At 37.5% G+C, this 25,803-nt stretch overlaps 1 protein-coding gene across 3 annotated transcripts in view; it reads right to left on the reverse strand.

The window, feature by feature from the left end:
* Positions 1–337: 337 nt before the first annotated feature.
* The window catches only part of sipa1l1 (signal induced proliferation associated 1 like 1), a 131,865-nt gene continuing 106,399 nt past the window's right edge, over positions 338–25,803 (reverse strand). For 2 of the 3 annotated variants that reach the window (XM_004917249.4, XM_002936883.5), the window contains 9 exons: positions 21,402–21,520; positions 18,926–19,371; positions 17,375–17,614; positions 16,773–16,932; positions 10,594–10,819; positions 7,525–7,671; positions 3,470–3,584; positions 3,097–3,178; positions 338–2,487 (listed from right to left, as the gene is read on the reverse strand). In XM_004917249.4, coding sequence (XP_004917306.1) covers positions 2,344–2,487; positions 3,097–3,178; positions 3,470–3,584; positions 7,525–7,671; positions 10,594–10,819; positions 16,773–16,932; positions 17,375–17,614; positions 18,926–19,371; positions 21,402–21,520 — 1,679 coding nt within the window. In that variant the 3' untranslated portion in view covers positions 338–2,343. The remainder of the gene's footprint in view (positions 2,488–3,096; positions 3,179–3,469; positions 3,585–7,524; positions 7,672–10,593; positions 10,820–16,772; positions 16,933–17,374; positions 17,615–18,925; positions 19,372–21,401; positions 21,521–25,803) is intronic. The other variant, XM_004917250.4, reaches the window with a different exon arrangement.

Raw genomic sequence — 25,803 nt, forward strand, 5'->3', positions numbered from 1 at the left:
CGCTACGGATTTATTACAACATCATCATTATCAGCCTGTTATATTTTTTAAGGTCTCTACTGCAAATGCACCCTAAATCTCACCTTCAGTCTGCGCCTCCCTATCTACTGCCTTGAGCCCCCCTGGGGGGACAGCTCCATAACTTGGGGTTCAATGACATACATGGCTCTGTTTATGGCTGTGGTCCTCTGTCCTAAATTTTGACCTTGTTCTCTCATTCAGCAGTCAGAATTGCTAGTACACAATGGGGAAAAAGGTGGTAACGAATGTTGCCTGAAACAAACAACAACAAAAAAATACACAAAAAGTGAATACAAAGAAAAAAACAATACAAACATAATTTAAAAGCAGTTTTATTGTTGTGATTTTACAAGTTTTCTCTGGAGCCTCTGGTAAAAGAATTTGCTGTAAAATTCTAATAAATAGCCCACATTTAACTACTCCCTGTTCAAAATAGGAACTCAGAGCAAGACATTAGAGTACTCTAGAGAGAGCCTTGCAAAAGATTCAATTTACAAATTATATCAAGCATTAGAATATAAATCTCCTTCATACAGTTATTAAAAAAAGACACTAAAACACTCCTTTTTTCTGTGTTTTATCGCATTTCTACAAATAATCCCAGAAGGGGGAACAATCATCAGACTGCAAGCTTTTCAAATCTTTGTGTCAGGGAAATAGGTTATTTCTGTACATGCCACTCAGCTATTAGAAACATTTCAAACATTGTAAAGGAAAGAATCCAATTTATTGAATTTTTTTCAGTGTCACAAACGGTACTGATAAAGCATAACACGCTGAAAATTTTCTTACAAAATATAAATATCTCTTTGCCTACATAGAATCTCATAGCAAATATAGGGACAGTTCTCAAAATTGTAATTTAGACAGATTTCAAACTGTTTTTGTGTGTTTTGATCTTGTCCAGCTGTAAAATAAAAATGCGCGTGGGCAAACAAATGCTGTATATTAGAAGAGACAAGTTGTGCCAGCCAAGCCTTCGGATCCGAGACACTCACCGAGAACTGTACTTCCCAAAATCTGTAGGGATGTGTTTGTTGTAGTATATAAGGTTTATAAAGCACTTAAATAATGCCTTTTGAAATAGTTATACATGTAATTGTTTCACTATATATCTAGTAACTACTAGACCCAAAGTTATTCACCTTCTTTTGCAATATATTAAAAACAATGCCCACTTCAGGCTATGTAGCAACATATTATCCCTTAAAATCATGTTATGCAGAAGTAATATCAAATTACTAAAATACATTTGTACACTATTCAATGTAGAATCTATACGCAAAAAGGAACAATGTCATACGAGACTGCAATATTCAAACCCACAACTTGTTTTAGAAAGGGTTAGAGGTTATGCTTTTGTGACTACGCAATTAAAAAAAAGAAAAAGGAAACTGTGTTTTAATATGCAAACATATTAGTGCTCTGTGTAATCAACATTGGCAATTATACTTCGGTAAACTTACAATACACCAGAAAATGAAAGCAAGACAAAAATGTTTAAAAAAAAAAAAAATAAGAAGAATCTATGTTTCACCAGTGTAGGTATTGTATTCAACAGCAAGTTTGGAATGTCAGGGCCCTGTGTGCATTGTCTTATCCAGACAGGCTTCCTTTATAAACAAAGCAAGGAAGCCAAGTACCCTGGCACATGCTATAGACCACAGTACCCTAAGCATATTAAAACAATGATGCTTCAAAGTAAATAGGTCACATATATCCCTTCTCAATTTGTAGGCCTCATCTCCTGTAAAAGTTTACATGGTGGTTATATCAGCTCAATAAGAGAGTACAGGACTGATGAAAATACCTATTATTGCTGCCCTTTAGCAGAGGGGAATACTGTCAAAGAAAAAGGAACCGTTAAAATATCTATATTAAATAAGAGAAAAATATCAAAATCCAGGATTTTCAGTTGGATCTCTGACAGAGAAATATATATTGATGAACAGTTTTCCTTTGTCATATTAATTTTCATCTTCTAGGTTTTGTCTTTTTTTTAGCTTAATATAATGCAAAGTGATATAAAGCAGGAAAAAGAAACATTTCTGCACAGCATTGCCTACTTACATAGCGATCAGTGCTGGAAATGCAGCCAGATATGGCGACTGGACTGCTTTCTGTACTAAATGTAAGCCTGAAGTATTCCCATTTTAGTTTGTGGTGTAGTTATCAAAAGAGGCTGCATTTATACATTGCTGAAACCATACAGATACATAGAGATTGTGGCTTTGTTATATGTACATTTTGATCCAGGAGCAGTTAAAGCTAAAGTGTTAAGTTATGGAGATGTCATGGGCTTGCTTGCGATCAAACCTGTCCTTAGCTCATATCTATGGTGTTGAAAACCCATTCTGTGAATTTCTTTAGCTTGGCTGAAGCGTTCTGGGACTCTTCTTGTAAGCGCATATTGTCCTCTCGTAAAAGCTGCACTTCAGCCTGAAGGTTGGCTTTATCTTCTCTTTCCTAAAGCAGCAGGATAATCAATGGGATAAAATGAAAGCAAAAAGAAATCCACCCCCCCCCCCACCCCAAGTACATTTCTTTTGATACCAATCTGCCTTGATAGAATAATGTAAACCGAAGTGCAGGAGTCTCAGGTTTGATTTCAAAACTATCTGCTAGAAGTTTCTATAGTCTCCCCATACTAACATGGGTTTCCTTCACCTCCCCCAAAAAGAAATAGAGGCAGGATAATTGATTACTGATAAAATTAGTCACAATGTGTATAAATGTACGAGAGACCGAATGTAAGCTTCACTGGGGGCAGGGATAGAATTATTTATAATAATGAAACCAAAAGGGTATGCAAGCAAGTACTAAAGCACTAAGGGGTGTAAAACTGTGCTGCAAACTAACTCAGTCCAATCTAGGTTAATCAGCAAAAGCCATTTGAATATTTCCTATCCTCTTATAATGCTCATTTAAGAAATCCTGCAGAGCAGACTGACATTTTCTACCTTATGAAGTATCTTGCTTTCAAATATACCCCCTTTGCCAAAATGCTAACCACACCAGAAGCTATGTTTTCAATATAAAAAAAACTAAGGCATATGTTACCACTACATAAATTACCTTTTTCAAATCATACTGGAGCATTTTGAGCATGCTTTCTAGCTGTTCCACTTTTGAGGCAAGCGTTGTAGGAGACTCTTTCCTGTCAAATGAAAGACCACAATGATTAATTTTACGTTTAAGGCAATTATTAAAAAAAGGCTCTCTATATACCAGATTTATATCACCATCTATATATTACCATATAATACCCATGTGTGAGTACGGTATCTTTGTACTGCACTATTGTGTATGGCACTGAATACTAAGGGAAGTCGTCCTACATTTTTTGGCCACTGATATGTCTTCAATTGGTCTGAACTTCCATGAATACAGTGATAGAGTACAGAGATATACATGCAAAGACAGACAATGGCAATTCCAAATAACTTACCCAAAGTATGTGTTGGTTTGGGATGCAGACTGGCTATCTGTTTGGTCACCCAAGGATTCAGTGCTGCCAGGCCTGTGGTCTTCATCGGGACCAGTAAAGAATGTGGCTCTTTGAACTATATATACAAAAAGAAGCAAAGATTAGGCATGCAAACTACTTCACATTGCTTCCCCAGCAATTATACTTAGATTAGTATGAAATTATCTAGAAGGAATGGAACAGCTCATTGTACACAGTGGTGTCACTTGTCTTAACATATGTACCAAGCCATAAGCAGCCAAAATAAATTTGCATGCCCAGTATGTGAGGATCAAACATCAGACCTACCACTCCCTTATACCCCCACCCCAAGCCTATCCATGTTGATTTTGGAAGCAAATTCTAAAAAGGATATGGGTCCAGAACAGGACAACTGCTTTTTACAATGTGTGTTAGAGAAAAAGGTTTATGGCTGAAATGCTTGGAAATGCTTAGACAAGATGGAATTTTCTGGAATGAATCACAGCTCAAAACAGTCTGCATGAAAAGCGGAGGTCCAGTCTTTGGTCTAGTAGCAGTCTAGCTCCAAGCATTTTAGTCTTTATTTAGGTATCCTATTCAGATATACGGCTTATTAACAAAATTACATATGCATTGGAAATGGAGTAGAGGTATGGAACCCGTTATCCAGGAAGCTCTGAATTACGGGAAGGCCGTCTCCCACAACCTCCATTATAATTAAATAACTGAAATATTTAAAATTGATTTACTATTATAAAAAAAAAAGGAAAACAGTGTCTTGTACAGGTATAGGACCCGTTATCCAGAATGCTCAGAACCAATGGTATTCCGGATAAGGTGTATTTCATTAATTTGGATTTCCATACCTAAGTCTACTAAAAAATCAATAAAACATTAATAAAACCCAATAGGATTGTTTTGCATCCAATAATGATTATTTATATCTTAGTTGGGATCAATTACAAGGTACTATTTTATTATTACAGAGAAAAAGGAAATCATTTTTTAAAATTCTGAATTATTTGATCAAAATGGAGTCTATGGGAGACAGGCTTTCCGTAATTCTGAGCTTTCTGGATAATGGGTTTCCGGATAAAGGATCCCATACCTGTACTTGATTTAAACTAAGTGAAGAATTAATCCTTATTGGAAGCAAAACAATCCTACTGAATTTATTTGTTTAAATCATTTTTTAATAGACTTAAGGCATGGTGATTTGAATTATTCTGGATAACAGGTCCAATGCCTATACATTGCTAAGCATAAAAGTTTTGGACTATGAGGAAGATCCTGGGTTTAAGGGACCCCATGTCAAATCCTTCCAGCTAAAAGCACCACACTGAATGAACAGGAAGCCCTGCTGCAAGTAATACCAACAGAGAATGTGCCTTCATCAGTTTAGGGGTTAAAAGCAATGGCCTATCTGGTTACTTCTCCACAGCTCCATGGATACCAAGAACAAAGATCTAAATTCTCTTAGCCAAGGGCTGCATTCTGCTTCCTAAGTGGGGGACCTTAGGTACACTGGTCCCATGAAGGAATGGCACCAAAGTCTGCTCTATCCTCTCTTACATAACTGGTTAAAATACAAAACAAACCCATCAGCTTATTTTCTTTGGAAATTTCCCCTCCTTCCTGTAATCATAAACATTCAAATCTACATGAAACGGACCTAATATGGCTTTATGCTGTGTGGGTGGCAAAGCTCATTTCCTTACAACAATATAAAATGAAAGCTTGATTACTACAGGGAACAATCACACAAGAACAACTGCAGATAAACTAAATTAAATGCTTTATCTTATACAGTCAAACGAGAAACACAAACAAAAGACCTTCAATTAAATTTGAGAAGAGGGGGGTTCCTCTATTTTCCTTTTGAGGTTATTTGAATTCTTTCTTGCCTGCAGCAGGGGGCACAATATATGATCAAAGACCTACTTCTCTCATTTTGCAGTACCTCAACATTCTACACTGCCTAGCTCTATCCAAATATATAATTTATATTTATAACTGCAATAAAGCACAGCAAGTATCATCTTGGAATATCCTTAAAAGAACCGTATGTACTGAAATGGACCTCAAGGGAAATAATATCAAGCACAACCAGCCAATAGCGTCTTGTGGACAAGCAAATAAAAATATACAAACACACAACCAATAACAATTAAAAAAAAAAAAAAGTAGAAAGGCTTATGCTATTCATAAACACCATGTTCTCCACACAGGTCCAAGGGAAAAACAAGTAATATTGCTGCATTCACTCTTCTCCTCAATAATAAAGCCATAGATTTCACTTCACAAACCTCTCCTTCTTTCTCCCCTCTGACTATTTTTATTTCTCTTAAAGTGATTCTGTTATAATTTTTATGGTATCGTTTTTATTACTATATTACACTGTTCACATAGCAAATAATTGATTCTACCATTTACAATGTTATTCTTGAACCAAAAAATGTTTTTTTAGTTGTAATATTGGTGTGTAGGCAGCCATCTGAGCATTGTGCCTGAGTCTGAGTCTGAGCTTTCAGAAGGAGCCAGCGCTACACATTAGAACTGCTTTCAGGTAACCTATTGTTTCTCCTACTCCCATGTAACTGGAGTCATGACTTGTCTGAGCTGGACTTGGATTTTTACCATAACTACAACTAGGTGGGGCATGCATTTTTATCAATACAGGTGCCAGGGAAGTTTATTGGAGCACAAGTCACATTACTGAGAGCACCTGGGGAACTAGGAATATGCCTAGCCCCACGTGAAATTTCACAATTAAGTTTAATGCAGGATTTTGCTGAAGGAGCCTGATGCATTTTGAAAAAAACAAGTTTTCCAGTGACAGTATCCACAGAGTTATGAGAAGCAAATGCATCTCTCTTTAGTACAAAGGTTCCTTTGTTTACCTAAATAGTTCTAAAAAAGCTAGCATTAAGACAAATTATTTAAGAGGATGAGGGGCCGGCTCAGACTGGCAATCTGTGGATTCTGGCAAATGCCAGTAAGATGCCATAGATAGTCACTATTTAGTGGGCTTCTGTGGGCTGTTTGGACCTCTGTATACTTTCTCTGGATGGCTACAGATGCATAATTACAAGGCAAAGACTGCTGGTCACTTTGGAATAACACCACATATGGGTCAGACAAATGTAATGTATCAGTATTGCAAACACAGCCAACACAAACATTTTGGACTGAATACATTTGCTCCAGTTTCCATGTAAATCCACCAGCTGGCTCTCTGCCTACTGATGTGCATACTCCCACACACACACGCCTGCGAGGTGCACGCAGTGCAGTACCAAGTTGAAATCAAAAGAAACATTTTGGAGGGATTATTGTTTGCACTGGACAAGTAGCTGATGAACATTAAGCGAGGGGTAGAGGGGAAAGAGATGAAGTATAACAGTAATATGTTGTTTTAAGAGGAGTGTTCATCGTGTCTATTGGAACAGAGAGCAAGGGTTGAAAAGCCAGGGGCATATAGACTTCCTGTACTGGAAGCTGGAGTTTTGGATTAGAGGCAGACAGAGTATAGTACACTTTGGGCATGTTTTCCTAACTCTATCTATTTCTGCCTTATTTTCATATTTTCCATATGACAATTAGGCTTACAAGCACATGTAATTCCTCCAAAAGCTCAACCACACTACATTCTTTCCTATCTTCACACTGCCAATATTACAACCCCCAACCCACACAAAAGTATTTCCAAACTAATCCTTAACTTTGTTTTTTCCCCCATGCCCTGTATTTTAATATCATGGTATCACTATGTGTAACCAGCTTTATCAAAACCTATACAACCTTAAAATGAAGGTGATTTTAACAACCGTCAGTTTTCTTTGCTCTTTCTTGTCTCTGTTAAATTTTCCCTTGCGTCACATCCCCCTAAATCTCTAGTTGCTTTGCCAAGTTGTGTTTTCCGATTTCAGAACACATACTCCTCCAAAACAAATATGCATTGTTAATTCTTCTACCCTCAACACACGTTTCACAATGACTACATTTAAGTAACTGTCACCCTGAGACTTCTGAACCTTGTTACAAAGCAAACTTACCCTCAAAGGCTTTTGCAGCATCTACCAGATTTGACCATTCAAGGTCTGAAGCAGCATCAGGAAGGGGCATGAGGCCAGGATCGGGCATGGCTTGCCTCCTTTGATCATGAATGTCAGTGAGTGAAGTATCAGAAGCAGAAAACTCACCTAAGCAAACAAAAAAAAAAAAGAGTAAAAAAAGGGAGGCATTTAAGAGCAAAGCATACAGAACAAAACTCCTCAATGTGCATATGACAGAAAACCTATTGTACGTGTAAGTGTTGGGACCTCTACTTGGGCTGCTAAACCTTGTGAGCAGATGACTTCCGAAACAAACAGTCCTCAGCTGAGTGACAGCAGTTACAGTGAGGTAATCAGGACCTGTTTGCAAACATTACAATTTAATACAGCTAATTATAATGACATTATTGCAAATGGATGATATTAAGAATAGCTAAAGCAGAACACTGCTAATATGCATTTTGATTATATGGATGGATGTTTGTTGTTGCTAAGCACTTAGAAAAGAACCAAAAATAGAACAAAAGCCTGAAAATTGCAGCTTTTACAGTCAGTATAAAATTTGCTGCATTCATTGTTTCTCTACAAAGGAACACATGACATAAATCCAGTTAAAAAAAGACTGAAGAGGTTATATATTTATAATACACAAGTGCCATGAATATCCTGTTATATACTTTATAAATAGTGCTTAGTGATTTCATCAGTTATAATTGGCGATTAGTGATGTCATTTCTATCAGATGACTCACTAAAACTTGTGTATTATAACAATGTACCCCCTGTTGTAAAATATATGGATAATAGAAGTCACCTCAGAGTTCCATGACATGTATAAAAGCATGAGGTCAAAGGGTGACATAGTAATATTCCTACATTTGTACATTATTCACAAAATATTAAAAATGTTTACATTTTTGATGTTTCACAAATGCATTTACCATTAACATTCATCCTTTATGAATAAATAAATAACACTAATATGCTCTGAAATCTATGACTATATTGTATATAAAAGCCTAAATATTTATGTATATAAAGTTTCAAGCACTCAAATACAAAGTCATACGTTTTTTTCACCCATCTCTAAATTCTAAGGACCAACCCCATTTGAGAGCTCAGGTAAACCCTGGAATGCAACAGCTTCTTTACAGGATACTGGAAGCAAACATTACAATTGTTGTTTGCGAGTTACAGGACTAGGGAATTAGGGTTGCCACCTTTTCCTTCCATGTGATCAGGGGCAGTACCAATTTAATCAGGGGCACACTGATGACAGTTTGAGGAGCAGCCATGACATTTAGGGGAAGGCTATGATGCAGTGTCCTGTGATTGGCCCCACTGCATGTCAATAAGGTGACAGTCCTGTCTGGTTTTCAGAGGCAGGCAGTTTTGAACCTGGCAGTCCATCAAAAAAAAAAAACTGTGCTATTCAGTTCAAAAGTGGACAGGTGGCAACCATATAGGGAATACGTGTTCCAAAAATGTTTTTTGAAAAATAAACAAAAGCAAGAGACATAACCAAGATGCTCTATCTTATTTGTGTCTATACATACAAGCTCTTACATATAGAACCTGGCCTGAGAGCCAGCACTTGAGAGATGTACTGGATTTATACAAGGCAAAGGAAAGACAGTACCAGATAGTTCTTCATCTAACTTAAACCAATCTGTACTCAGGAACAGTAACATCAATAAACAATAAGTGTTGTAAAGTAATTTGAATGTAATGAACTGTTGCCCTACACAAATAAAACAGGCGCATTTGTTTCAGAAACTCTAATATATATATATATATATATTTGTGTCTAAAGTTTCGGCTGCCACTGCAGCCTTTCTCAAAGAAAAAAAAGGATATATATATATTATATATATATATATATATATATATATATATATATATATATATATATATATATATATATATATATATATATATACTATAGTAGAGTTTCAGAAACTCTACTATAGTATATATATATATTATATATATATATATATAGCCTTTCTGGCCAGAGCCGAAACGTTGATATGATGGCAACTTTGAAATAAAGATCGAATTTTTTAAGCTAAAGACCCTGGAGTGCGCTCATTAGCAGTTAAGTATATTTGATATTTCCCAAGCGGCACCCGGGCACTATTCTACAGTAATCGTGAGTGCGGATCGCTTTTCTGAATATATATATATATATATATATATATATATATATATATATATATATATATATATATATATATATATAATAGTAGATTAACGGTTGCCCAGTGGCTATACAGCAGCTTATTTATATGAACTATAGTAGTACAGGTATAGGACCCGTTATCAGGAATGCTCGGGACCAAGGGTATTCCAGATAAGGGGTCTTTCCGTAATTTGGATCTTCATACCTTAAGTCTACTAAAAAAATCAATAAAACATTAATTAAATCCAATAGGATTGTTTTGCATCCAATAAGGCTTAATTATATCTTAGTTGGGATCAAATACAAGGTACTGTTTTATTATTACAGAGAAAAAGGAAATCAATTTTAAAAATCCTAATTATTTGATTATAATGGAGTCTATGGGAGACAGGCTTTCCGTAATTTGGATCTTCATACCTTAAGTCTACTAAAAAAATCAATAAAACATTAATTAAATCCAATAGGATTGTTTTGCATCCAATAAGGCTTAATTATATCTTAGTTGGGATCAAATACAAGGTACTGTTTTATTATTACAGAGAAAAAGGAAATCAATTTTAAAAATCCTAATTATTTGATTATAATGGAGTCTATGGGAGACAGGCTTTCCGTAATTTGGAGCTTTCTGGATAATGGTTTTCCGGATAAGGGGTCCGATACCTGTATTTCTGAAGCACACAACTTTTGTGAAGGGCTGCAGTACATTTTATTTTAATTACTTTTATTATTATTACTGTAAGAGAAATGCCACATAGGGCATTTTGTTCTTCGGGCTACCAACCATTCCTAGTATCCTTCCCACTGGCGGTAATGTGAATCGCCATTGGGAAAACATATGTTACTTCTGCTTTCCAAAGCAGCCTAAAGTTGCTTCACCATATCTCTTACCATGTACTGTTTTCACTCCAAGAGTATATGAAGGTCTTCGTAATGACAGTGACTTGTTCAAAGATGGGTATGTGCTACTGAATAGGACATCGTTAGGAAGCGCTTGATCCAGAAGTGAAGCCCTTGAATTGACATAAAGCATATCTCGCTGCCCACTATAAATGCTTTCATCTGACAGTGTCCTGTGCAGGGATCGTCTGGTAGTTGGTGTTGTGGGAAACGGCGTCTTTTGTAGAGAAAATAAAAAATTACCTTTAGAGGGATTACTCTTGACCTTGATGTTAATTAGCAAAAGGCATACATACAAATACATGAGTTAGAGCAAAGATATGAGTCATTGCAAAGAAAGTGGAAATAGCAGACACTGAAATTTTTTTTTTATTCAATGGCAGGTAAGGAAAACAGTAGAAAAAAGGGAATTAGGATTTATAATTCAGAAGGGACAGAAATGACATTTTGTGAAGCAGCAATCAGATTAGGTTATATGAAAAACAGAAACCAAAGTGAGTCAACCTAATAAATCATTTATAAGATGCAAAATGATGGAGACTGTGGGTGTGTGATCTGTTAGAAATGAGAATGGGCTGATTTCTGCATCTACTGACAAAATAGAACATAGGAATTGTTGCTTTTTACCCACATATAAAATAGAAAAATCTCTTTCCTATTAGCAGCACAGAAGGCCTAACTTGTTAACATCAACAGTTTCCTTGACTGATGCCAGACTATGCCTTCAGAATTTTTAAATAAAACCAAGGCACATGGGGTACACACCTCCAACCCGACTGGAAGTTTACACCAAATGGCCAATTTTCTTTTTTCTGTATGCTATGGTAGCAGTGGGTTGTTAAACAAGTTGAACAACAGGTTGTTGTATACTTCCAAAAATGCAAGTTAATATGAAATCAAGCTTGGTCATATTTATTGCAACAGCTGGAAAATCTCATTGAGGAGGACTGCCGACAGCTAGGCATGTGTCTCCAGTATGATCTGCCCATCAGCCCAGTGGCTGAAACATTGGTCTCCCACCCAGGCCAAGTTGTCTGGGTGCCTTAGGCAAGCATGCCTACTCCTCTCCCCACGCATGCGTATGTGTGAGCGTGAATGCGCAAACTAGAGCATACGCCCGCGCTTAAGAGAGAAATAATGCAGCGGTGGTGAGGGGGACATGGGCGCAATGTGGGGACAAGGGACCAGACTAGGGGTAGGCAAAAGAAGTCCGTGCCTGGCACCAACCCTCCCTTCCACAACCAAAGAAAACTGTTTGATAGCATTAGAATGTTTTCCATTTGGTATAATTGCTTTGCAACACAGGAATTCATAAGATTTTGACAACCAAAAAAATCTACACCTCCTCTAGAACAAAAAATATATGGGACTTTTTCTAGAGATTTCTGAGGACAAAATAGTCAGATAATCACGCAAACTACTGTAAATTACTTATTTGGTACGAAGTTTAGGGAAGACATCCTTCACTGTCATGTTGCTAATAAAAAACACGTTATTGCTGCCAATATAAATTCTATAGCCATACAAATAAAAAAATCACTAATCAAATTCACTCATATTGCAGAGGGAGTTGGAGCCTTCTAAATAGCTTTTGTTTTTACATTTATCTACTATTTTTAGCCTGTATGGATGGATAACAAAAAGAAAGGCAGACATAAAATACTTCTTTCAGTTTCGATACAGTTTTGGAATAGAATCCCAGACAGAAAAACTTACAATCTCTGAAACCAATGTATACAATATATTTAGATTGTTAAAATGCTTTTTATGATAAAAACAATTTTGTTTCTGACCTGGTAGCATTCGATTTGGACCCTCTGGCATATTCCCATTTTCTTTAAGGGTTATAAAGCTTTTGGAGTATGTAGCCCACCATTCAGGCTGATCATATTTTTCCATTTAACACAAATGCTTGTATTTTTTAGATATTTGCTAATTTTCATTTATTTACCCAAGTCAAATGTATTCCTTAGGAGTGAGTATTTGCATAAAAGTGGCTATTTTGATTTAATATTTACAGCCCACAGAACCTTTTATTAATAAGCATAATGTGTACAACTACACACTGTTCACATCTGTGCAGTTCTTGAAAATATAAGCTGACAAAAAGGGACCCATAAAGCCATACTATGCAGACAGTTCTATAAAGGGTAGAAATTATGATAAGAATAAATAAGTAGCCCCTGTGCCAATACAGAAACAGAATCTTGACATGCTGACATAACCTATTATAATTTTCCAAGACTTTTTTTGGCTTTATCAGCACATGGGGAAGGAGTCTAGGGCACTGTTGTCATGGAAACAGAGCTTGCCCCCAGATAAGATATTCTGTATATTCTGAAGTGCTTTGGGCTGCAAAGGTTTTGATTTTTAAACAGTACATCATGCTCCTAATACAAGCAAAATGTACATGTGTTATGTGACCAGAGGGCAGCTGTGTCCCGTGTCCCGGAAGAGTACAGAAAATCAATAGGTTCGGTTTTAATTGACTGTTTTGTTTTTCTCTTGAATCGTGTGACCAAATCTCGCTATGAAAAAAAAGGTGTTAAAATGTTGTCACTGGTATAAACTATTAAAGCAGCATTCCTAGCTCCTATTCTCAGACACCATGAACAGTTTAAACCTCTGATCCCTGAATCCTTTGTAAAAGATTCAGCTAAATACCGAACTAAATCTAAATTTGCACATGCAAATAAGGTTATGGAAGGGCTAAAGAGAAAGGGCAGCGAAAATTTTTTTTTTCTTCCATGTTTGTGTGACAAAAAGTCACGTGGTTTTAAGGATTCAGATTTGGTTCAGCCAGGCATGTTACATAGTTACATAGTTACATAGGGTTGAAAAAAGACCTGTGTCCATCAAGTTCAACCCATCCAAGTAAACCCAGCACACCTAACCCACACCTACCAATCTATACTCACATACATAAACTATAAATACAACCACTAGTACTAACTGTAGATATTAGTATCACAATAGCCTTGGATATTCTGATTGATCAAGAACTCATCCAGGCCCCTCTTAAAGGCATTAACAGAATCTGCCATTACCACATCACTAGGAAGGGCATTCCATAACCTCACTGCCCTCACCGTGAAAAACCACCTACGCTGCTTCAAATGGAAGCTCCGTTCCTCTAATCTAAAGGGGTGACCTCTGGTGCGTTGATTGTTTTTATGGGAAAAAAAGAACATCCCCCAACTTCCTATAATCCCCTCTAATGTACTTGTACAGAGTAATCATGTCCCCTCGCAAGCGCCTCTTTTCCAGAGAAAACAACCCCAACCTCGACAGTCTCACCTCATAGTTTAAATCTTCCATCCCCTTAACCAGTTTAGTTGCACGTCTCTGCACTCTCTCCAGCTCATTAATATCCTTCTTAAGGACTGGAGCCCAAAACTGCACTGCATACTCAAGGTGAGGCCTTACCAGGGACCTATAAAGGGGCAAAATTATGTTCTCATCCCTTGAGTCAATGCCCTTTTTTATACAAGACAGCACTTTATTTGCTTTAGTAGCCACAGAATGACACTGCCTGGAATTAGACAACTTGTTATCAACAAAAACCCCTAGATCCTTCTCCATTAAGGATACCCCCAACACACTACCATTCAGTAGATAGTTTGCGTTTATATTATTTCTACCAAAGTGCATAACTTTGCACTTATCAACATTGAACCTCATTTTCCAGTTTGCTGCCCAGTAATCTAATTTTGTCAAATCGCTCTGCAAAGCGGCAGCATCCTGCATGGAACTTATAGTTTTGCACAATTTAGTGAATTTGCCTGAATCTGAATCCTGGATTCGGTGCATCCCTAATCTCCCCCCACCCAGAGGTAATCATTGGATAACATTTACAAATCTACATTCTCCGACAGCCTCCTATTCTTCTGTCAAAAGATCCTGAAATGCTTCACCATCTCACGCTACCCGAGGACTGTGGCAGTGCCCCTCTACACTAAAACTGTGGCGCTTGCCTCAAGGGGTGGACCAAACAAATATGAAGTGGAAGTTCAGTCTAAAGTCCAAACAGAGTTATTTGCTCTCTGAAGGCCTAGGGTAGGAGCAGTGTTCACCCCAAACACATATTTGCTGTCCTATACACTTAGGAACTATGTCTAATTGAATGATATACCATTTGTTTTACTGAATCTTTAAACAAGTTAAGAGCTCAGAGGGCCCTGAACAAAAGCTGGTCCTGCAGGGGTACTTGAAGCAACAAATCTGACAACCACAACTCTACAATCTTTGTTATATTGAAGCATACTATGTTGCAATGATTAAGGGAAATTAATAAAAGCAAAACATGTTCCAAAACAAAAACAACTATGACAAACAGAGTACAATCTATGTAGAACAGGGTAAATATTGTTACATACCAATGGCCTAACCTAATTTATATGTCTATTTGAATAAAATCAATAAATAATTTCATCCTATTAGCTGCAGCTTAGAAATACTATGAGGCCATATTCAGGCAGTATCAAGTATGTTTGCCTAAGTATGCCCATGTAAGACCCTCTGACATTGGGCCTGAAGCACACTACAGACACTTGTAGTTGAATTTATAGTGTTTGTAGTTAGAACATTGCGCTTGATCCTGCATAAATTTACATATATGTTTATATAAAGCGGTATTGTGATTTTTCCTGAAATGCCAATCAAATTTAAAGAAGAAGGCAAGGTTAAAACCAAGTAAGCTTTATCAGAAAGGTCTGATACAGCCATACAGTCCTCTTTCAAAAGAAACACAGGGTCTTCTTGTCTCCTTTTTTGTAAACATGTTCTTAGGGTACCTAACTTCCTGTCTCAGAAAAATCCTTCATTCCAGGGGCCAGAGTCTGTGCAGTTCCCTCCTCTCTCCCCTCTCCTGCTCCCCTCTCCCATAAGAAATCGTAAAACTCACTCCGCCCACCCTTAGGAATGTGTGATCTGAGCAGGAAGCTATGAAGACCAAGCTAAAATGGCAGCTGCAATTTTAAACAAACAGAGAAAGCTTCTAGGGCTCTTTACTCAGGTATGGTAAAGCTTTCTGCATAATAAATATAGCCTTCTAGGTGGCACTAATGTGGCAAATCTATTGGCAGTAAAATGCCAAAATGACTTTCCTTCTCCTTTAATAACATTGCTAAAAACACACATATAGAATTGCTAACACTTGGGGGCAAATTTATCAAAGTCCGAATTCTGGATATTTTTACAAATGGCAAAAATTCGGAGTAAATACGATAATTACGGATGTGCGTTAATTGCGCGAAAGTTACTATACTTTAGTATCAGAACGATCCTAACAGCGCAAAAAACTTTGACTTTGAACCTTCAGTGCATGATTTTGGAAGCCTCCTATAGGACTCAATGGCACTCTGCAGCTCCAACCTGGCCCAAGGAAAGTCACAATACCGAAGCTTGAATGAATAACTAAACTTTTGTACTCGTTGTACTCGGCCACCGCCCACCCCTGGACATATGTTTGCACCTAGGCTTATACTCGAGTCAATACGTTTTTCCAGTTTTCTTAGGTAAAATTTGGTACCTCGGCTTATATTCGGATCGGCTCATACTCGAGTATATACGGTAATTATCTGTATTATTTACAGTCTTGTATTGTGACATTTATATTCTATATATACACAGTATATTGTGAGTGGGTGCCTAAGCTCAGTAACTGACAGCAGCACAAAGCATGTGCAGGGAATCAGCAGAAAAGAAGATGGGGAGCTACTGGGGCATCTTTGGGGGCACAGATCTTCCCTGCTAAAGGGCTGTGATTGCCTGGGTTGGCATAGAAGCCATAAACATAATTCACAACATTTCTGCCCTTCTTCCTTAGTTAAGCTTTAGTTCTCTTTTAAAAGAGATGCATATCTCAAAGATGAGTTTATAACTAAGCATGCACCTGGTCATAGTGTTTAGGATTGGTATATGGACACTGGATTCTCAAAAAGGAATGTGTTGTGATAAAAGAAGGTTCAAGCTCAAACCAGTTCTTTTTTTAAAGATATTTTAAGTTGCTTATAAATCAATCTTTATCCAGTCATTGAATTTAGCCTAAGGATAAAGATAAATAAAGCAACTCAGCAAAGTGGAACAAAACTAATCTTTTAGAGTAAGTCTTTCAACAGCAAATTATTCACACATCCTGCGTATATGTTAGTGTCTAACTTATAGCATACCTTTAATGCATTCTCGGATCCACTTATTGGGATGTCTAGATCAATGAGTTTCTTAAGTTCCTCCTGCACTGTAGACACCCTTTTTGGGGATGCCTGTAGGTCTCTGATTGATGCCCGGAGCCTTGTTGGGGGCATGTCATTACAATCAATCTGGTGGCGTCTTTAATGGAAAAGGACAGAAGTCAAAAACTCATGCAAGCTGAAATAATCTGAACATTGAATCAAGAGTGAAGAATCTGAGAAAGGCTAAAGCACAGGAAAGAATTTTTCTTTGTTATAGATATCACACCGATGCGTGAATACCTGTTAACGGAAGAAACCTGGTAGAAGTTTTTTTTTTTTTTTTTTTTTATTGGAGAGCATTTCCGCAACTAACCTATTTGAAAATTATTTTAGCACTTTATCAGCTACATTCTTTAGATAGCAAATTAGGTTTGATTCATGCAAAATAGCGTGAAAGGGTTAAGTTGTGCGCATGGCAAGATTAGTGATGGGATGCTATTTGCTAGCAAAAGATACTGTTCTGCTACAGACGTAGACAATTTAATACTGAAAACTACAGTCCCATCTATGGTTTGTAACAAAAGCAAAAGGGCTCTTACTTTCTTGAATCCATAAAGCCCACAGAGTTTATTGTCCCTTCAGGTTTTTTCCATCCAATCAGGTACTTGCTGGTAGCACCCTGGCGAGGGTAGAAAGTTCTAGGACCAGAGGAGGAGGAGGAAGAGGAGGAGAAAGAAGGTGCAAGTTGTGGGGAAGTAGAAGAATGGGACTCTTCCTTGGGGGAACTTCTGGCACTAGTGAAAACAACAGGACTCGCTGAGTGCCGAGAACTCATGGTGCTAAGGGAAAAGGACAGAGAGAAAGCTATTCTTAATGGTTGTTTAGTAACCCTTTGAAAAACATATTCAAAGGGAAATTTCACTTGTTTAAAGTCTGGGTTCAGTTACCTTTAAAAAAAAATGCGTAGTGGCACCTGCTAGCAATTTATGGACCTAATTTTTTTTTTAACATATAGACAGACAAAAAAATGGTATAGCAGGACTGTACACAATCCAACGAAGAACAAAATATAAAGGAAATCTCCTTTAAGGTTACTTATTAAGGTATGTGCCGAATCCAGGATTTGGTTTGGAAGTCCCAACCCTTTTTGTGGATATGGATTCAGCCAAAATTAATCCTGTCATGTGAAAACGGATGATAAATGTTTTTATTTTACTTCTTTTTTTTATCTGCAAGTTGGGGTTCATTTTTTTGGTTCAATATTTGATCAAATCTTTTGTGGAGGATTCACTAGGGCAACTTTAGAGGGATTGATCTTGTGTATCCTTAGTTACTATGGCTTGCAAAATGATCAGTGGGAAAATGTGCAGAAGCCAGCAGAAATGGCTTCTTAATTAACTGGCTATTTCTGACATGCCAGCAGCACAACTGGTTTAAATATTGGCTCCACTACCGGCTGCTGCCAGCAATACAAACCATTAAAAACAATTTTTTTTATATAATCTAAGTCTTTTTTCCCTTTTAGACTTACACAACAACAGAGACAAATTTGACAGAACGGACAACAAACTTTTTTTTTTTTTAAATAAAAAAAAAAAAAAAAAAACCCAAAACCTATTAAAATTTTCTTTAAACATCACTTGAATGAGAAACTTTTCAGCCTCAAATATTGCTCGATAAGCAGACAGCATTTTATTGCTGTATTATCATTAAATACTTGTCTATGATAGACTGTCCAATTTAGGCATCCCTAGCAATATATCAGTGTCAGAACACATTTACTTATTCATGAGAAAATTATTTTTGAATATGCTTCAAGGTTTCAAGTATAAGAATCTTTGCCGCTCTGATTTTTAAACAGCCTTATAAATAACCCCCAACCCCAAAATTCCCTATTAGTAGCGCTTTTACCTTGGACACTGCACTACTGAAAACTTTGCAATTCTTTAGGGTGGTGATTTATCACCTGAAACTAGTAGGGGAAACCAAGGGGAGGAAGGGAAGAAAGCAAAGAGATGTATTATCCCATTACCAATATTTATATTCACACCGAAGCAAAAGACTAGTTTGTGTTAAACCACCACCATTATTGGACACACCACAAAAAGACAATGCAACACCAACACTTTTCCATACAAATAGCTGCATACCTTGTGTGAGAGGCTGCATCACTGAGGCTGTAGGCACTGTTCTCTCTTGTTAAGGGTTTGGAGCCAATCTGACTCTTTGAGTGACTGTCCATAGCCACAGGGGACTCCCGCTTAACATCTAATACATGAGAGTCTCTGTCACAAGTCCTGTCAGTGATTAATCCCACATCACTGACACTATGCCACAGAGGGGCCACTTTTTCCTTTGGCGGACCAGAGCGGGGAGATGTTGAAGAGTTGCCGTGAGAGGCAGCGTTAACGTGGTTGGTGCCATATAAGGTGGTGTCTATTCCGCTGTCAGCAGATGTGCCTTGAATGTAGGTATAACTGTTCATGTCAGAATCTAACCGTTCTCCGCTGTCGTACCATTTCTCATCACTGTGTGCACTTGAGGCGTTACTGGAAAGAGTATTTGTGCTGGAATGGCTAGAGTAATGGCTATCCGTCTGGGAGGAAAGACAGAAGAAATAACCCATTCGCTTGGTATGCTTAAAAAAATAATGATTTTAATAAAGATTTATTTATTTTTTTTTAAAGAAGAATGAATGTCTGCTGATGATGAGGAGCAAAAGTTTAACTGAATATATGGAATCAATGGCCATGAGAGTCTTTGTTCTTTAATTCAAAAAGTTGCCTTTGTTTGCATTGACAAATACACAGAAGTTAAACATCACATTAGGCAATGTCAGAAAAGGACATAATGCTACAATCATTTTTTTTTTTTTTTTTTTTTTTTAAATCCTAGATCCCTAATTATAGTTCATCACACTTGTATGTGGAAAACTACAGTTAATGTAATGCATTGTTAGGTCTTCTCTAACACAAAGACAAACATGTCAAAGTCACACAGTTCTTGTTAGTGCTACTTCCATCACTGCATGTACAGAAAAAGTACAAGTGCCATTAAACACTGTAAGGTCTCCATTCAGAGGCTGAACAAAATTGGTTCCCTCCCAGCTTCTCAAATAAGCTGTTATTAAGGTAAAAATGAACTTGCAAGAAAACATGCTAGATCTGAATCCATGTGGAACAACAAATAGCTTACTTGTAAAATGCATCTTTTAAGAAAGAAAAAGTGTCAATCTGCATTACATATCCAGCAATAATTCACTGAAATAGGAAGAAATGGACCACTATCTAAAATCTGTTGCCTATGTGTTCCATGAGTTAAAGAAACAGTAACACCAAAACTAAAATATAATGTGCTGCTGCCCTGCACTGGTAAAAGTTGTGTGTTTACTTCAGAAAGTCTACTATAATTTATATAAATAAGCTGCTGTGTAGCCATGGAGGCAGCCATTCAAAGGAGAAAAGGCACAGGCACATAGCAGATAACAGATAAAACACTATTGTATTCTACAGAACTTCTCTGTTATCTGCTATATAACCTGTGCCTTTTCTCCTTTTTTCCAGCTTGAATGGCTGCCCCCGTGGCTACACAGCAGCTGATTATATAAATTATAGTAGTGTTACTGTAGCAAACACACCAGTTTTACCAGTGCAGGTCAACAGTGTATTGTATTTTTATTACTTGAAAGCTCTTTCATTTTTTGGTGTTACTGTTCCTTTAAGTGACAGGCTGCCAGCCACTGACTGGAGGAAGAATTGATAAGAAAGGTCTGAAATTGGAAACTTATTTCTAGTCAATAATTATTAACAACAAACACATAAAATATGGCTCCTGTGATAGGAAGCTGGTCAGGTGCTGATGCTTTCACAAACATTACGTTAGGAGTCAGTAACACAAACCTAGGCCTGACATGAATCTAACTGCACACAAGACTAACAAGGGCATTTTGTTTCCCCTAAATAACACAGCATTTGTGGTTGTTTTTAATGAAAATGAAAAAGCGATAAAAGGAAGCTTAGTATTTTCCCTTAAAGGACTATTTAAACGAATGAATCACTTCATTGTGTTCTCTGAAAGCCACACTATAGGTTGAAACTGGATGCGTTTTCAATACCGAATAATGAAATTAGCTACTTTTTAATGGAAAAATAACTGATGCTTTAAATTAAGCAACAGATGTTAGAAAGAATAACTGTATTCCATGACACAGATTCCATTCTGTTTAATGCAGCTCAGTAACATGCACAAGAGGGCCTATATCCAGTAAATGGATAGAAGCTCAAACATTTCTACTGCAATTGTAACCATCTTACAGCAGCAGATACATTTCCAAGCATTTTATTGTATCAACCAACGACTCACAAAGAGTTTCCAATGCAGTTCAATGCACACAAGATAAACACATTTCTAATAGGTGCTGCAAAACTACAATTCTCAACACTGGCAGCTGAACTACTGTAACGGCTGAAGTTACTACAGGTCACTCATTCTTAATATTTGCTTGTTAAAAGTACTGGATTTAATCCATAAACAGAAATCAGCAAGTTCCCAGGGGATTCCCAGTAGTAACTTGCAGCTGTTTTGGTTTCTGAAGTAAATGTAACAACACAAGAAATATTACAGTACCTGTCCCTGCTTGTGGGGAGAGAGATGAAGAACAGGGTCCTGTCGAATGAGTCTTCCTGTTGGGCTGTCTCTGTATGATGGATGTATTTTAGATACAGCAGGGAGATGACAAGTTGGTTCTGCAATACAAACACAAGAGTTTCAACATTTTAAAAACATCCTGCAGAGTAGTACTGAATCTAGAACAATCCCTTTATAACTCCAATCCATGTCAATCTTCAGTTTAGCCCCTTATGTTCCCTTTCTTGGGCGGCAGAAAAAAATCCTGCACAGTAATTTTCCCACTTAATCGCAATTACTAACAACACAAAGTTAAATAGTAAATGGAATATTGCATTAAGTCACAGAGGCCACATCTAGATATGCTTAGCCTGACCCAATATGTGGTTAGGGTGGTTCTCCACAATTCCTCTTCTATAGTGACAGTGTTTAGTTTATAGCTTGATCTCCAACCAGTGGCTCAGGGGCAACATGTTGCTCACCAACCCCTTAGATATTGCACCTAGTGGCCTCAAAGCAGGTTTCTGACTTGGAGGCACAAGACCATGTGCACTGCCAAACAGAGCATCCTGCCATTCTACATAGGTGCTACCAAATAACCAATCACAGCCCTTATTTGATTACCCCATATACATTTTTTTATGTTTGCGTTGCTCCCCAACCATTTTTACACGTGAATGTGGCTAATGGGTAAACAAGGTTGGGGATCCCTGGCTTATGAGAAGAGAGAAAGGATATTAAAATGTCAAAAATATTATTTATTTCTTAGAATATCACTAGCTGATCCTTTTTAATTTGTTGCTTTTCTGGCAGTGTTGTATCTTATATTCACTGTAGGTGTCTAAGATTGTTGATGAGTCTCTGGCACTTGTGGCTGCTGATTTGAATTTCAGGGGACACTCCCATCCAAACCTAACTGCATCAATGCATCAGTATAGAGCTGGGCGGTATGACCAAAAATTTATATCACAGTATTTTTCAAAATTATATCTGTGTCACGGTATTTGACGGTATTTTTTTTTTTCATGCATGATTAGGTGTTAACCCCATTTCCTAATAAATTAGAGAATAATTACTGCAGTATTGAAAATCAGAGTCAGGCAAGCGAAGGATCAGCAACAGAAAGTTGTAAGGTAAATCAGGCAGGCTTAGTTTCCCAGGCAAGGCCGCAGACAACATAGCACAGGAGAAGGCGTTTGATAGCTTTAAATACCCCCCACGCATGCGCAGAACCGGCGCCGTCAGCGCGTCGCGGACGTGCATGCTTTGACATGTACGTTCGCCTTGACGCACGCGCACCTGGACGCGCGTGCGCAACGTCCCACAGACACCGGGACGCGCGCACGCAAGAAGGCGTGCGAGACCGGCCCGCACGAGTGAGTACCCGGACACCCCGGTATTGCGGTATCTGAAAAATGAATATAGTTTTAAAAAAAAAAAACACCGGTATTCGGTATTAAACGGTATATCGCCCAGCCCTACATCAGTATGGTATTTGCCCAATATGATTTACAAACCAACCTGATCGCCGACCACATCTGAAAGGGCCAAATTAGCATCTCAAATCTGGTTTTTCAGCAAAACAACAAAAAAAAATAATAGAGGAATTGGGCAGTGCAGGCTATAAATTCAACACAATAGTACAACCAGTTTCTGTGTTAAAGTCTAACATGGCCATGTTGCAGTGTATGTGTTTTTAGGAACAAGAGCTCCTCACAGAAGGGAAAGGCCCAACTCTTTTTGCTAATGACTTGGTTGGATTGCCTTCCTGTTCAGCAGATCAAAAGCAAAATCTGATCCCTAAGGAAAATGTTTTTATTTCCTAATGGTTACTATTAAAAACATTTTCATACAGAAGCACCTTGTATGTCCATCACAGGACTTTTACTTGTACAGTTTAACGGCAGAAATTTACATTATTCCCTTAAACTACAGAAAACTCTTGTAAATTCCAGTGCCACGAAAACACGTAGTAAATGATCCCTCTTTCATCCAAATAAATAGCCATGAATGGTGAGTTGTAATTGTTAATACTTTTGCAGAAAATTCTTCTTCATTGCTTGTTGCATTCGTCTGAGACCACAACAACAGATACTGGACAGTTAGCGAAGAGCAAAACATATTTTTTACCCTACGTTAGGTAACACTTAGGGGCAGATTTATCAAAATGTGAGTTTAGAGCTTCATACATAAAAATTCGCCCACATTCTATTCATTCCTATAGGATTTTTAGAAGCGTATTTATCAAATGGTGAGTTCTAACTTTCACCCATTGATAATTACCTTTCTAAAAATCCCATAGGAATGAATAGAACATGGGTGAAATTTTATTTTTATTAAGCTCTAAACTCACATTTTGATAAATCTGCCCCTTAGTGTTACGTAACTTAACACTAAGCTGACCGCTTTATCTACACACAAACACATATATATTAGTGCTTATTATTATTATTATTATTATAAGTGGTTTTACACTTATATAGCTTAAACCGCTGAATGATTAAAATATCTAATTCAATCCCACCACTCCTACATGACATTTACATTAGGTTTTAAAGGGGGGTTGGGTGGGGGGGTACAAAAATACATCTTGCTCCTACTGTTACTAGCTCAACTGAATCCAAACATCTGCGACAGAAAAACACATTCTGTCCCCATAAGAAATTACGGAGCAGTTTAATTGCAGGGTTGCCATGTTTGAATGTGCATGGAACAGATGGCTTCTGAATTGAGAAAGGGCCAAGGCAGTGTATTGTATTGTGTTACTAAGCAACTCTGGATTTGATGGAATACATCTAACTTCTTAAAGTTTAAGGGATAGTGACACATTCCGATTTTAACAGGAACAAGCATGCGTACAAACCCTAGTGCAGCTTATGTTTTCGAACAGAGGTACCACGTGCCTCCCCTAGCTCATCACTTACTAACGTGTCTCAATTTCTGATATGGTTTAAAAGTAGAGCAGCTTACTGCATTATGTCTCGCTTCGGCAATGTCCTGTTAGAGAATTGCCCCGCCCCCAAACACACCATCACTCACACAACTTCTTTCTTTTGTGCCATATCAGAGAGCAACACAGGTTACAGCCCACAGTGATAATACATTTCCTTATGCTTTAATAAGCTACTTTTCAGCCTCTCTTAGCAATGCTTGAAGTGTTTTTTTCCATGGAAGCTGCGCCTACTAAAATGTAAATCTTTTTTAAATTTGTTGTAATTGAGGCCACGTATCACACATCTTTTGAGAGAATGTTCTGTGATTCACATCTGTCCCTGCCCCAGTGAGCCTTATGATCTAATTGCCTATTTCATTATGATGAAATAAACCTAGCAGCAGTTTTATTATGCACTAGGTAAAATACAAGCTACCAATGCTTTCACTTCAAGCAACCTACACCCTGGTAGATGCTGGGAGATTGTATTGGCCATGGAATCGCTTTTGCTAAAAACGCCTGGAATATGTGCCTTTTTGCTGTGAAGAAAGGTGAAAACCTTGCCTTGGGTGGCACTTTACCAGGGGCAGGAGGTAGCTTGGAAATACCATTGGCCTTGACTGAAATGGGAAGACTATTTTAAAAATCAGTAAAAACCTTCCAAGGCTGAAGGCAGGACTTTAACAGCACATTGTAAAAATAAGGGGAGAGCTAAAACAAATCATCTTGTGTCATGGAATGCTTTTACAGGGATCATTTTAACATTTATTATATTGTTTCCCCTTTACATATACACAATCCAATACACAATTACAATGCTGAAACACCCCTCTAAGACTTTTTAAAATGTATCTCCATTTTTCTTTTTTAAAAAAAAAAAAAAAAAAAAAACTTCTGGTTGTTTTGTGATCTAAACAAAGTCCTTCAATGCATTTTAAAGCTACAGGGACTGCACAAGGTCCCCACAGTTTGTGATATCTAATACCTTGTTCTTGGCACTAAAGTTGGACAGAACTTGTTGCATAGAGTGTTGGGTTAAGCCAGAGGTGGTAATGTAGGTTTCCTTTACTACTTAAAGGTACCCTAATGCAGTAAAAAAAAATGTATTCAAAAATGTATTACTCAACACTGAACTAGAACATTTAAAGCAAATTCCTGGCTGGCTGCTATTTGATAAAGCTAGAGCCACACGTGGCTGCTTCTCAGCATAATGAATCGTCGATCCACTTGTCTCTACATGCTCTCATGTCTGCTCAAAAAAAAAAAAAAAGCATTCTCTTGCGTTTTCACAGTGAAATCCACTCCGGTTGTCTGCACCCAGGCAGATGTAGTGCCTTTTAGTGCAGAGAAACGTGATCAGTTCAACTGTTTCTTGGCCTGCATTTATACGCAGGCTAAGAATGCCATGTGTGAATCTGAACCACTGTATTTCATGTTGGTCTTAGGTAACCTTTGAGCGCAGGGCAAAAA

Source organism: Xenopus tropicalis, chromosome 8, assembly GCF_000004195.4.
Source record: "Xenopus tropicalis strain Nigerian chromosome 8, UCB_Xtro_10.0, whole genome shotgun sequence".
Taxonomy (NCBI): domain Eukaryota; kingdom Metazoa; phylum Chordata; class Amphibia; order Anura; family Pipidae; genus Xenopus; species Xenopus tropicalis.